This window comes from Puma concolor, chromosome C2 (genome assembly GCF_028749965.1).
Source record: "Puma concolor isolate L17-30 chromosome C2, mPumCon1.1.hap2, whole genome shotgun sequence".
NCBI classification, from domain to species: domain Eukaryota; kingdom Metazoa; phylum Chordata; class Mammalia; order Carnivora; family Felidae; genus Puma; species Puma concolor.
Genome location: NC_141675.1, coordinates 113,999,585 through 114,013,171, shown reverse-complemented (window position 1 = coordinate 114,013,171; position 13,587 = coordinate 113,999,585). Strand labels below are relative to the sequence as shown.

The 13,587-nt window shown below is 38.8% G+C and overlaps 1 protein-coding gene across 4 annotated transcripts in view; it reads right to left on the bottom strand.

Annotated features, from left to right (window-relative positions):
- The window catches only part of GABRR3 (gamma-aminobutyric acid type A receptor subunit rho3), a 50,864-nt gene that overhangs the window by 6,569 nt on the left and 30,708 nt on the right, over positions 1–13,587 (bottom strand). For all 4 annotated transcript variants that reach the window (XM_086675653.1, XM_086675655.1, XM_086675652.1 and 1 more), the window contains 2 exons: positions 9,304–9,456; positions 97–293 (listed from right to left, as the gene is read on the bottom strand). In XM_086675653.1, coding sequence (XP_086531779.1) covers positions 97–293; positions 9,304–9,456 — 350 coding nt within the window. The remainder of the gene's footprint in view (positions 1–96; positions 294–9,303; positions 9,457–13,587) is intronic.

Sequence of the window (13,587 nt, the reverse complement as noted above, 5' to 3'; positions counted from 1 at the left end):
ATACAAGGGCTTACAACACTGTCAGGAGAGGGTTATAGGTAAGGACAGTCTTTTTCACATTCCAAAAAGGATCAGATGGTTAAAGCCAGGCAATACCTTCCCTGTCTTCTTGAATTGTTTCCACTCTTCCACTGTGGTGAGGTAGTTCACAGCTGCATACTCAATGACTGACAGGAACACAAAGAGGGAGCTGACCCACAGGTACACGTCCACGGCCTTGATGTAGGACACCTGGGGCATGGAGGCACTCATGCCAGAGATGATGGTGGACATGGTCAGCACTGTGGTGATTCCTGCCATTGGAGAACAGTGACAAGCTCAGTGTTCTAGGATCTGGTGCTGGATTACACCAGGGTATGTTTTTCTGGAACACTTTCAGATGATCAAAGCTGGGAGTGGGGGAGGAATCCCTGCATGTTAACCTAGTACACATCTTGAGCCCAAGCAAGAAGCTCTCCTTGGATTTGTCTATCTCTTTGCCTTGCCCTCACCCCAACTGTCCATGTTTCCTTCCCCCCATCTAAAGACTTCACAAACATATTTCTAAGGACTCACTCACTCATTTGCCTTCAGTTGGGCCTCTTTAAACCATCCCAGAAAGGTTCAAATGTGTTCAATTTTAAAATTCCTTCTGGAAAAGAAATTCTAAAACCATTCCCACTACCCTTTCCTGTCATTTTGCAATTTACTGTTAAGAAATTGTCTTTGAGTCAATCTTTAATCTTTCATTCACCAGACAGTGATCTTGTCATTTTCCATATTTTTCTTTCATATAGAATACTTATGAGCCATTAGTATTGCTATCACTTTGTCCCTTGTTACTGAAACTACAGTTCAGTTGAGATTTAGGATGGAAGTGTGATCCTGGAGGCTCAGTTCAGCGTAAATACTTGCTATTTGACTGTGAAATGCCATTTACATTCCCCACCCCTCCCCCTCCCTTTCCTTCCCTTCCTTGTCAGCCAGTCTCTCCCCTTCCCTCTTCTTTTCTCCCTTTCCCTTCTTTATCCTCTGGCATAAGCATCAGAGGTAATGAGATCAAGATTCTGGGGCACAATGGAAAAAGAAGTGACTCGAGATTTCCTTAACAAAATGCTGGCCTCGGGGTGGGCTAGTCTGTGTCTGCACTAATTTCTCAGAGGGACGCAGCGAGAGTGCTGCCTGGAGAAAAAGTACAGTATTGTAAATATTTGAAATGTACACTAGCTGGCACAGTTTTATTTCCTAACTTCCCACCAGGGAGGCACAAATGGAGTCCTTAATGATTTTTATAAGTTGTGAGGACATTTTAATGTCAACAGACAGAGTCCCGAACAGCAGGAAGAGCACCATGATTTACTCCTAAATGTACAGACACAGCATGTGGACAGCTTTCATCACACACTTCCACCCTTCTACAATAATTCTTCAAGGTTCTCATCTGAGGGAGCCCATATCAAAGACAATGACAGATCTACAGAGCTATTCAATTTCAAATTAAGTTTTCCATTTGTATGATCAAGACCAAGGACTTGGCATTTTGGCAGTCACCATGGGAGGGCCCTGGAGTCTTACCTTGACACTGATTCAAACTCCAGGATAAGAAACCTAAATGCTATTCTAGCTCTTACCATTAAATACAGGCCACTGTCTCACTGAGTCCCAGATCTCCCCAACAACGGTAGTATGGACCATCTGCATATCAGTGGATGCTGTATCCTTGCTACATAAATGTGGATATGTGATTTTTTTTTTTATTCCCATTACAAGTGTATGTGTAGCTGAAGGCAAGATTTTTTTTTAAATGTTTTTATTTATTTTTAAGAGAGAGAGAGCACAAGCAGGGGAGGGGCAGAGAAAGGTGGGGAGGGGCAAGATTATTAAATAAAGCTTGCTTGCCTTTATTGAATGTTTACCCACCACAAACCTAGGTAAGTAAATATTATTAGCCACACATTGCAGAAAAGAAATATGAGCTGAGAGGGGCTAAGTAACCAGCCTGAGTTTGAAAAACTCCTGAGTCAGGAGCAGGGCTACAAATTTTCTGAGTGTGGAACCCATGCTTTTTATATGCAAACCTGCTGCTTCTCATTCCAGAGGGATCTCTTTTTGTTTCTAACATTATAAACCAATCTCTATACATGCAGCATCTCTGAGAGGAAGACACTATAAAGCTGAGAGTAGAACTATGTCAGGAGGTATACTTTGTGCTTTTCAAAAAGCTAAAAGTCCTATTCCTTTCAGGACTTCACTGGTAAAACTGAATGAATCCTGCACTAATATTCATATTCAGTAGTTTACCTTATTCGTTAAAAAAATTTAATGTCTTTTTTTTACTGGTTTTCTACAATATAGAAGATAGAACTTGAGTTTTTTTCAATGAACAGTAACATGGGGCTTAATGGACAAAATAAAGGTTTAGAACCCATATATGAGTTTCCTACATGTCAGATAGATCTTATTGGGCATTTTAAATAGATGACTAGTGAAAGGCCACTAAATCGATGGCCAGTAAAAGGAAACTGCATTATCTATTTTTTGCCAGAGAGCAATAAACTATCATTTTCCTTAAAAGGATACTTAGTACAGCTAATTTACTATAGCTTTATTTATTTTTAAACCAGCATTTTAGATTTTCCTTGTTTAAAATGAGCAATAAAAAAATAGTGAGTAGGGAGGAGAGATTGTTTGAGTCTGCAAGTAAAGGATGAGAAAACTGATACACAAATTCCTAAAGCAATAGAACTTGAGTCAGGAGTGTTACATCTACTGATTAAAACACTTATGTCTTGAGCCACTCCTTAGAAATGCATTAATCTTGACAAAGTGTATTCCTTCCAAACCCTTTAAAGTTAACATCCCAATAAAGGCACTTTAAATATATGAAGTGACCATTTAGTCAAAGAAAGGTTCTGTTTAGATTAGGATTAGAAAATTATCTTCTCACCTACCAATATTGCTCTGCATGGTCAGGAAAGTGTTAGGAGACAATATTTGGCCTGGCCCATGGGACTGAACTCCCCTGAGCCAGTTATGCCATATTATGCATTATGCCAGTTATGCAGTTATGCCATATTAACTCTTAAGGACACATATGGGGTCCTAAGAACCCTTTGGTCTAGTGAGAAATACTGATCTTTGTGTTTCATTGGCCATTTTTCTTCACATGTGATGGAGAGGTTCATTGACTAGGGTGATGGCAATAGGGCATGTAGGCATCACTTATAGAACTATTGAGTCAGTTGTGTATTCAGTAGTTGTGCTGTGGACAGGTCTTTTGAAGGCATAGGTATCTACATTTATGTTTAAGTGAATAAAAACATTTTCCCTGTAGGCCTAAGCAGAAAGAAAATATCAAGTGATCTGAGAGAAAAGAAGGTAGGTCGGATAGCCTAACACCTCGAGTCTATGGCCAGAAACGAACAACCATTGCCGCACAAAGGTGGTGTCAGAGTCCAGTGCCTAGAAGTTCTGGTAACCTCTATGATGGTTAAATGAATTACTCCTAATTATTTACTTTTTTCAGGCATATGTCATATCCTCTGTTAGAAGACATTTTTCTTTATTAGTGTCTACATGCCTGAAAACTTCAGTTGTCTTTCTCTGCCATCTCTGTTCCTGGTAAATGACTCTATTACTTAATATGCAGTATGAATGGCATACCTAGAGGAGCCAAATGAGAAAGATGGAGGCAAGGGAAGAGGAGGGAGATAGAAGGAAGAGATGAAAGTACAGTACTACTCATCCTTCCATGAGGGTTAAAACATCCTTGAACAACTTTATAATAGTCTCATTCCCTCTCCAAACCAAATCATATGGAAATATAGATTAGTATGTTTAACCCATCCCACATTCCAAATTATGGTAGCTATTATCTCTTATGAAAATCACCTAATCACAATTGATACTTCTATGCCGTTCAGCCTCTATTGTTTTTCATTTGAAACATGACAAATGTGAAAGGATCTTAACAAGCAAATGATTCATCCTTACTTAGCAAATGAATCCAAATGTGGAAAGGTCTTAGCCAACAATGAATCCTTATTGTTTTCAGTTAGTAACTAAAATACAGTTATTAAAAACATTGTGGGTTAAACATTAGCAATTTAACAACTATGTATTGAGAACAAAATATGTGCAGGATACTGTACTAGTCACTACAGGAACAGAAAAGATGGTAATAACGATCCTCGTCCTTAAGGAACTCACATTCTAATACAGGAGACAGGATAAGCTACCAAGGCACCCCGTAGCTATTACAAGATAGAGGAAGTAAGGTAGAAGAGACACCTTAGGGGAGATACAAAGTGCCATGTGGCTCAAATATTGGAGAGACCATGTCTGCCTGGTGCCATCAGTAGAAGTTTGTGGCCATTGAGAAATGGCAAGACTTTGACAGAGGAAGATAGGTAGAGTAAGAACAAGAATAAAGGTATAGAAGTACTATAGATAAGATAAGCAGTTAGTCATGAGCGACTGTTGAGAACACTGAATATTCAAACTGGTTGAAGCTTAGACAACCACTTGGGGCAGGAGTATGGTTAAAGATGCAGCAGATAAAAATACAGGACACTCAGTAATATCTGAATTTCAAATAAGCAACAAATAATGTGTTAGTATAAGTACATCCCATACAATGTTCAGGATATACTTATACTAACACAGTATTTGGTGCTTATCTAAAACTCAAATTCAACCAAGTGTCTTGTATTTCATCTGGCAACCCTCAAGAGGCACCTTGAATTCCAAGCTGAGAATATTTACTTCAGTGGCATTTGAGATGAGAGTGTTGTGACCACAGTTGAGTTTAGAAATATTACTCTGGTAGTAGGGTTGGATTGTGGCAAGAAGAATAGGAAGTGAAATAAGCAAGTACAAGGCCTATACAAGCCCCTACTACAGCTTTGTGCAAATCAGCAAATGGTGCCCTTTTTCCGGAGGATATCATCCCATACCATGTCCCATAGAGCTTGGGCTGGATTTCTGCTCCTTACTCCCATCGGGATCAGAGGTCACAGCCTTGCAAAATGGCCCTGGGCAGGTAGGGATCTGTTAGGGCAATCCAGGAAAAATTAACAAGGGTCCCAGCAGTGGTCAAGGCAGGAGGAATGGAAGAGAAAGGATAAGCATATCTGAGGACTTTTTATAGAGAAGGCTAACTCTGAAGATTTAGGTACCTTATAGCCACAGTTCTCAAAGCGTGGTCAGTGGCTCCTTTGGGCTCTCCAAGACATTTTCAGAGGGTCTGTATAGTGAAGATGAATTTCACAATACTAAGACATTGTTTACCTTTTCCCTATGTTGATATTTGCAATGGTGGGAAGCACTGCTGGGAAAAGTTACTGTTGCCTTATCATGAATTCAGGCAGCAACACCCACCTGGTCTAGCAACTGACAATCACTGTATTCTTTAACTGTCAGTATCACAGTGAAAAGAAATCAGTAAAACGTTTTAATTTTATTAAATTACAGCCTTTGTGTATATACCTTTTTAATATTCTGGTTGATGAAATGAGCAGTCTATATAAGGCACTTCTCCATACCAAACAGCAATGGCTGTCTTGAGGGAAAATGCTCAGACAGTTGAGTTATGAGCTGAACAGGAGACACTTTTAACAATGGGACATCACTGTCACTTAAAAGAACAACTCACAGAGAAACTCTGGTTGTTCAGATTTGGGTATCTTCAGGCATTTTGTCAAAACTGAGTAAAGTGGGGCGCCTGGGTGGCGCAGTCGGTTAAGCGTCCGACTTCAGCCAGGTCACGATCTCGCGGTCCGTGAGTTCGAGCCCCGCATCGGGCTCTGGGCTGATGGCTCGGAGCCTGGAGCCTGTTTCCGATTCTGTGTCTCCCTCTCTCTCTGCCCCTCCCCCGTTCATGCTCTGTCTCTCTCTATCCCAAAAATAAATAAACGTTGAAAAAAAATTAAAAAAAAAAAACTGAGTAAAGTAAGCCTATCACTTGAAGTAAAGCAACTAATGATGTTTGTTGCTAAATGATAAAATTTGAGATTTCAAGTCAAAACTAGAATGATGTTAAACTTGTATGTATCACTATGAGCTTGAGAGTTTTTCCATTACTCAAAAACTTTTTGATGAGATTAATAAATGTGAGTTTTTGAATTTATATAATTAATTACATGAACATTGAGAAGATCTGTATAACTCAGTGCACCAGTATTTTTCAAATGGTTGATGCACGGGTGAAAAGATCTAGGCAAAATGCAAGCTAGATCAATGAATTTTAATCTAATAGAGTACAAAAAAATTCACTGATAGAATATCAGATTCCACATTGTAATTAACCTTTAAGAAACTGTCACTTTCTGAGTTTTGGTGCAATGTCAAGAAAGACTATGCGCAACACTATTGAAATATGGCTCTTTTCTCTAACCACATATCTGAACAAGGCAGATTCCTTCCTATATTTCAACTAAAACCTATTACAACAGATTGAATGAGGAAGCAGAGATGGGAATCCAGCTGCCCTCCAGAAGGCCAGATATTAAAGGTTTGCAAAAATGTACAACAATACCACTCTTCTCACTAATATTTTTTGTTTTAGAAAAAAGTTATTTTATGGGGCACCTGGGTGGCTCAGTTGGTTAAGCATCCAACTCTTGGTTTCAGCTGAGGTCATGAGTTCACGGTTTCGTGAGTTTGAGCCCCTCATTGGGCTCTGTGCTGACAGTGCAGAGTGTGCTTGGGATGCTCTCTCTCCCTCTCTCTCTGTCTCTCCCTGACTCATAATGTCTCTGTCTCTCTTAAAATAAATAAAGAAAGAAAACTTTAAAAAATGCCTTTAGAGAAGTTATTTTTCATAGAATATGCTAACTTTTAATGAGTTTATTATTGCTAATTTTAAATGGACTCATGCAGATTTTTAAAAATTCTGTTTCAATAGCCAACATGGCTAAATAATGATAGATGTAACCCAGAAAAACAAAAGCTCTCTAGGGTTCCTAATAATTTTTAAGGTGTAAATGGGTCCTAAGAACCTAAGAATGACTGCCCAAGACTAAGGAAATTAAGGGTCCAATAGTGAAAGACTCAACACATTCGGGGCCCTTAGAAGAACAAGAAAAGTCAAGAGAATAAGTGGGATTTGGGCAGGGGTGGCAGAGTTGGGAAGAGTAGTTTGTTGGGTTTTGAACATGTGGAGTACCTGTAGTATCTGGAAATGAAGTCCAGGCGGGCAACTGGGAATAGTATCTAGAACTTGAGAGAAAGATTTGTGATAAAGACAGGGTTGGGATTTGCTTTCATAGAGACAGTAGTCAGAAGCAAAGGCTTGTTCCGTTTGATGAGAGAATCAAAAGCGAGCAAAACCTTGGAAGGTAATTACCCAGATTACCTACTCAGGGAGTAGAAGGAAGACAAAGTAGGAGTACAAATGAAAGAAAAGTCTAAAAAAGGAGAAAACCTAGACTAGTACAGAGTACCGAAAACAAACTTATTGTTTGTTTAGTCTCATCAAACACTATGGGCCAGGCACAGCCTAGGCAGTTGACATAAATGCTCCCATTTATTTCATACAGTGACCTTGGAAGGCTGTATTAATCATCTCATTTTGCAGATGAGGAAGATGAGGCTGGGCTCTTGACCACTACACCTGATTCTGAATTCGGAGAGGATGCTTAATAGTGTCAAATACTTCAGAGCTTCAGATGATGGAGGGGGAGCAACCGAGAAAAGGCAAGAGTAAGATAGAAAGATAGAAGGACCTTCTGGAGAATCAGGTAGCCCAGTAGTATTTGTGAACAGCCAGTAAAGCAGAGCCCAAAATACCTTTGAAAAAACTTGAGGGTGTTAGGAAGCAAAAACCTGAGAAGATAGCAGTGGTATAGGAATACTACAGTTCCCTTTATTAAGAGAAGAGGGGAAAGGGACACTTCTGATTTGTATATTATTTTATACAAATCTGCATAGCAATTTTCCAACCCTGCAGGGACCCAATGTAGATGTAAGAAGCATAGAATTTCAGGGGTTACTTAAATGCATTTCAGTGTTTTCCATTCACCCCAACCCACCCTGGAACCAGCTTTGATTACTTGTCATTTTCAAAGCATAAGAGCTGAGTAGTTGGCTTCAGGAATCTGAAAATCATGTTTATAAACCTTTAGAGACTGAATGTCTTTCTCATTCTGTCTTGAGGGCTGGTAATGTGCCTTTAGCCTCCTGTTCAATTCTACCCTGTCCCACTGCTGCACTGAGGTCAGGGCATGACTGTTCTGATGTGAAGGAACAGCCACAATACTTTAATTACTTATTCAGATGGTATTTTTTCCCATGAAGATATTCAAGCCTCAAATGCTTGTAGATTGAAGCTTTTAATAGGGGAAAGAGGTGAACAAATTATTAATATTAATGACAATTTATGTCTTTTCAAACGGTCTTTTGAAGTATGCATATAATTTGCGAACATTAACTTAGAAATCACCCTTTCTGGAATGAATTGTGTGATAATTACAATGATTGTGAAACACTTATAACAATCTTCTCTCTAGATAGAGTATTACAGGTGAAAACAAAATCAGCTGAAATGAAGGGAGCTCTGCCCTGAACCAGCCAAGAAGGCAAGTGGAATTGACTCTTGAGTTCTCATTAAGTAACGTGTTATCTAAGTGCTTAGCCAGGCATCCTACACTTAGTAAGAACATAGTAACTGTTAAGTGGGTCTGAAATGGTTCCCATAAATCAGTATGTGTGACAGTGGCGTATAACATGCTAGGTGGAGTAGATAATCACACCTGTGTGGTGACTTCATGAAGCTGGCAATGTCTCTCCACTTGAAATCGCTTGCCAACTAAAGTACCACAATAACTGAAATTTCACTGCAGTTGATTCTGATTTTGGTGTTTAGGTTAAGGCCTGATTTCTAATTGGCATTGCCCCCTATCTCAAGAAATAATTTATTAGGATACCAGTAGTATAGTGGATTGAAGTTTCTTTTTTCTATGATGCAAAGGTTTGTCATGCATAGCAAAATGGGTTTGGGCAAGGGATGGGGAGGTTTCCTGAAAGTGAGGAGATAGGTTTGTAAAGTGAGGCTGTTTATGCTTCATAATTTCATAATTTATCCTTATTAGTCAGCATTTGGTCAGCTGGTGCAGGCTTCATACCTAATGTCTCAGTTTCCAAGGAAAGAGTCCAATTACAGTTTGCCGCTGAGGCTGTTGAAATCAATGTTATAACCTGAGTGTAAGTCTCTAACTATCCCTACTAAACCATCACTCCTTTCTCTCTACTTATCATCCCTTTTTATTTACCTTCATTGAACTTTCTCTGATATTAGCATTTCACAAAGATTCAGAAAAACCTTACCCAGGGAAACTCTTGCAGGAACAGCTCTTCGGTCAATCCAAAATGAAACCCATGAAAGCATCACCATCAACATTGCTGGGAAATATGTTTGTAACACGAAGAAGAAGATATGCCTCCTTAGCACAAAATTGATGAAAAGCCTATTGTACCAACCTATGAGAAAAAGCCAGAGTTTTCCTTAGAACAGGCTTCCACATGAAAACATCACACTTCATGAAATGACCTGCTTCTTTAAACTCTAAGCTCTTAGAGAACATGGAACAGAACACACTCACCCTTGTTTACCTACTACAAGGACACGGTCTGGGCCTGGCATTCCATCAATGTCTGTTGAACTGAAGTCTGTAAGTGATCTGAAGTCTGTTTAATTATGTGATTCAAAGATTCCCCTTAAATTTCATAGCTGCTATTCAGGAATGAATGGTAATCATATTTTGTGAAATGGCCTTTAAAGACCTTTTTTCCAAAATATATTGTGTTCACATCATTTCTACAAGTGAGCCAGTCTTCAATACATGACTAATAACTGCATGCAATAGCCAATAAACCATTTATTAGCTATAACAAATGAAAGAGAACATCTTATGTGAAGGAAAAGGTTCACAGTAGCTACTGAGTCATTGGATTCCAAGTTGGAACCCAGACAGTGAGGCTTTCATAAAAGGAGTGGGTGAAAGGAATATCTGTAAACTGTATTATTTCAAAGTCTGGTGGGTACCATTAATTTATGTATGGTAAATCTACAAAAAAGTAACCAAATGATGATGTTTCTTTGCTTCTGACTGGAATTAAATAGATTGATGTTGCTAATATTGATTAATTCATGCTGATCAGAAGTAAGACTTGTGGTCACATCCATACAATTTTGTTCAGGTTTCCCTTTTCACATTGGCTGCAAGGAAGTTTAAAGACAAAAAACAAGGGACTATTAGGTTAAAAATTATAAAACAAAGTCATAAGTATTGCAAAGTTAGAGAACCCTTCTTCTAGTCTCAGTATTAATTTCTTAGGAAACTCAAGATGGCAAACCTATTACACAGAACAGGTCAATATTTAGGCATTCAGCCTAAAACATATACCTAGCAAACCCACCTTGAATTGGCATACTATTCTTTTAGTATTCTCTTCTTAATTATGTGCTGATGACCCTTCTTGTCCCCACCTGTTCTGAGGTTCTCATCATCAGTTGATATATGTTTCAGGAATACCAAACAATTTCATTACCAAGGTTAACAATAGATACATTACATAGTGCATTCTAAAGTCAGAATATACATTATTTTTTAAGCTACTCATTTTGTCTTGTATTACCCATGCCACAGCCCCGCTTGATTTTTGTGTGCAGTTGAGAGTTCTTATTATAGCTGCATAGTGGAATAGCAGTCTCTCTGATGTTACAGCTTCATACAATTATTTTGAGATTAAAAGAGATGAGTAAAAGCTGTGAAAGAACTTCATAAAGAAACACTTAGGGTATGTGGTTTTAGCTATGACTTAAATTTTGGTAACATATCCTTTCTTTATTGGTAATTTTCTGAAGAATAAATTTGTTTTTGGCAACCAATCAGGAGAAATGCTACTATGTTGTGTGTCTTTTCAGGGCAGGGGAGACTAGGGGTACTATTGTGGTTGAAGCTGCAGGCCAGAAAGAGCTCCCTCCACCACCAAGAAATGTGGTGCTGCCTTGGAAAGATGGTGGAACCCTCAGCCTGGGTAGTGTAATCAAGAGTCTGACTCCACTTCCGATACTTGACTCCTCATAGCTCCCAAACCCCACTGGTCCTTCTCCTTCTGTCTCACGCCTGGGCAAGCTAATAGGAAAGCTGGGTGCTCCCTATTTTGGCACCCATGGGAAATTCAAGTCATGCAAGGGAGTCACTCCCCCCCAGTCCCACCCTTTAACCACCATAAAACTCTAAGCCAGTTGCCCTTCTCTGATTTCTCAGGCCATTTTCAGACCTACTTGGGAGCTTACTCCGCTCTCTCTGGAAAACTTCATTACATGCATAATAAATCTCTTTATAACCTTTTGCTTTGTGTGCTGCATCATCAGTTTTGACAGCTGAACCACATTCTGGGTGGAAGGTCTGTCAGCCTCCATCAGGTTGCCGCACAGTAGAAAGAAGGGGAGTTTATGAAAGAAGGAGAGGGCCGGAGAGTTGGCAGCAGGAAAATGCAAGAGAGGGGAAGTGATTGAGGAGTCAGTCAGGTTCAAGGAGTCAGGTTCAAGAAGAGTTTTACACCTGAGACTCTCACCTTCGATGGGTGGTTGATGCTAAAGGCTTCAATCTGTGTCAAAAGGATCAAGATGATGTTTATGAAAATAGTGATGATGAGAGCTACTAGCTAATATTTACTGGTTACTCACCATATGATAGACAGTATTCTCAGTTATTGACGGCAGACTTTATTCTAAATTATTTAAATGCATTAAATCATGTATCCTCACAACCTTCTGAGGTAGAGAGTGTTACAAAAGATGAAGACATTGAGGCTTAGAGAGATAAGGCAACCTGTCCACATTTCTAATAAGCAGTTGAGCCAGGATTTGAACTCATGCAGCCTGTCTCCAAAACTTATACCTGTAGCCACGACATGATGCTGCAATAAAGAATAATTGTCAATGCATTCTTTAGGGGCAGGAGTCATTTTTTTTTTCCTTCATAAATCTACAGTGCATGATTGTGAGGGGCACTGAAAGGCATGAGGGGGCAGAAGCCCTCAACTGCTTGTTACTATTGCCAGGGAGTGGTGAAGACGGAGCCAAGGGAAAAACTTGAGGACATGATGGTGCAGCTATCAAATAGAAACTAAAGTTACATAAATCTAACTCTACTTCTGGCTCTCCAAACCAGAGTTGCAAGTACAGATTTTACTGTATAGCTGATTTGGCAGTGCAGGTTACGGTGGTTGTTATAATGACAGGAACGAAGACAAAATAAACATAAAAAAATTATTTTTGATTAAGCTAATATGTTTAAACAGGATACTAATTGGAGAAAAACACTTGAGTTTAGCTCTCAGGAGACCACATTTAATATTTTATGGATAATGTGAGACAGAAGTATCACATGCTTGTAAATTAAAATAAATTTCTAAATGCTGATCTTTCTGAAACCGAAGAATGGTTGAATAAACCCAGATATGATTAATAACTGGATTAATAGCCAATGGAATGGCGTATTGATGAAGTAAGAATTTGGAAATCAAATTTAACCTCTTATTTTTAAGAGGATAGTTGGGTGTATATTCATGGATACTTGGGCTTCAAAATCTGAAGAAATGTCATTGTTATGATTATATATGTAGCATACATTCTGTGCAGGGAACAATACTCTTAGATTTCTATGCTTCGTATATATGACATTTTTAAAATGCTTATTAATTTTTGAGAGACACAGCATGAGTGGGGGAGAGGCAGAGAGAGAGAAACACACACAGAATCTGAAGCAGGCTCCAGGCTCTGAGCTGTCAACACAGGGCCCGACACAGGGCTGGAATCCATGAACGATGAGATCATGACCTGAGCCAAGGTTGATGCTCAACCTACTGAGCCACCCAGGCACCCCTCTGACATTTTAATTGCTTCAAACATTGCAAAGACCTATTTACAATTTATCATATGCCAAAGTTATTTCATCATAACAACAGCAAAATGAAAACAGTTATAAATTACACTTTGACATGCATCATTGTTTACCGCATGCATTCCTTTGTTTAAATATTAATTAAATTTAGGACTATGCACATTAAAATCCTGATAAATTTTAGGGGTTTGGGGTACGGGCCCTGGTGCAGTGGAAAATCTGCATATAACTTTCTAGTCCCCCAAACCTAACCACTAACAGCCTAAAGCTGCCTGGAAGCCTCACTATAATGGAACAGTGGATTAAGACATATTTTGCATGTTATCTGTATTATACACTGTATTCTTACAATAAATTAAGGTAGGGAAAAGAAAATGTTAAAAAATCATAAGGGAGAGAAAATGCATGTGTATTACCTTAGTGTATGTATTGAAAAATTCACATGTAAGTGGACTGTGCGGTTCAAAATCGTGTTGTTCAAGGGTTGAGTATTTACTTATGCAGAGTAAGACAGGAAGACAGAGAAAAGAAAAAGAAGGAGAAGAAACTATATAAAAACAATAATATGGTTTATCTTTATGAGGTTGGTTTACAAAGGCTTTTTCTTTAAATTTCTCTGAATTTTTTTTCAAGTTATCTGCCATTTATTCACTTGTTCAACAATTACCTATGGAGCATTTAGAATGTGCCAGGGATA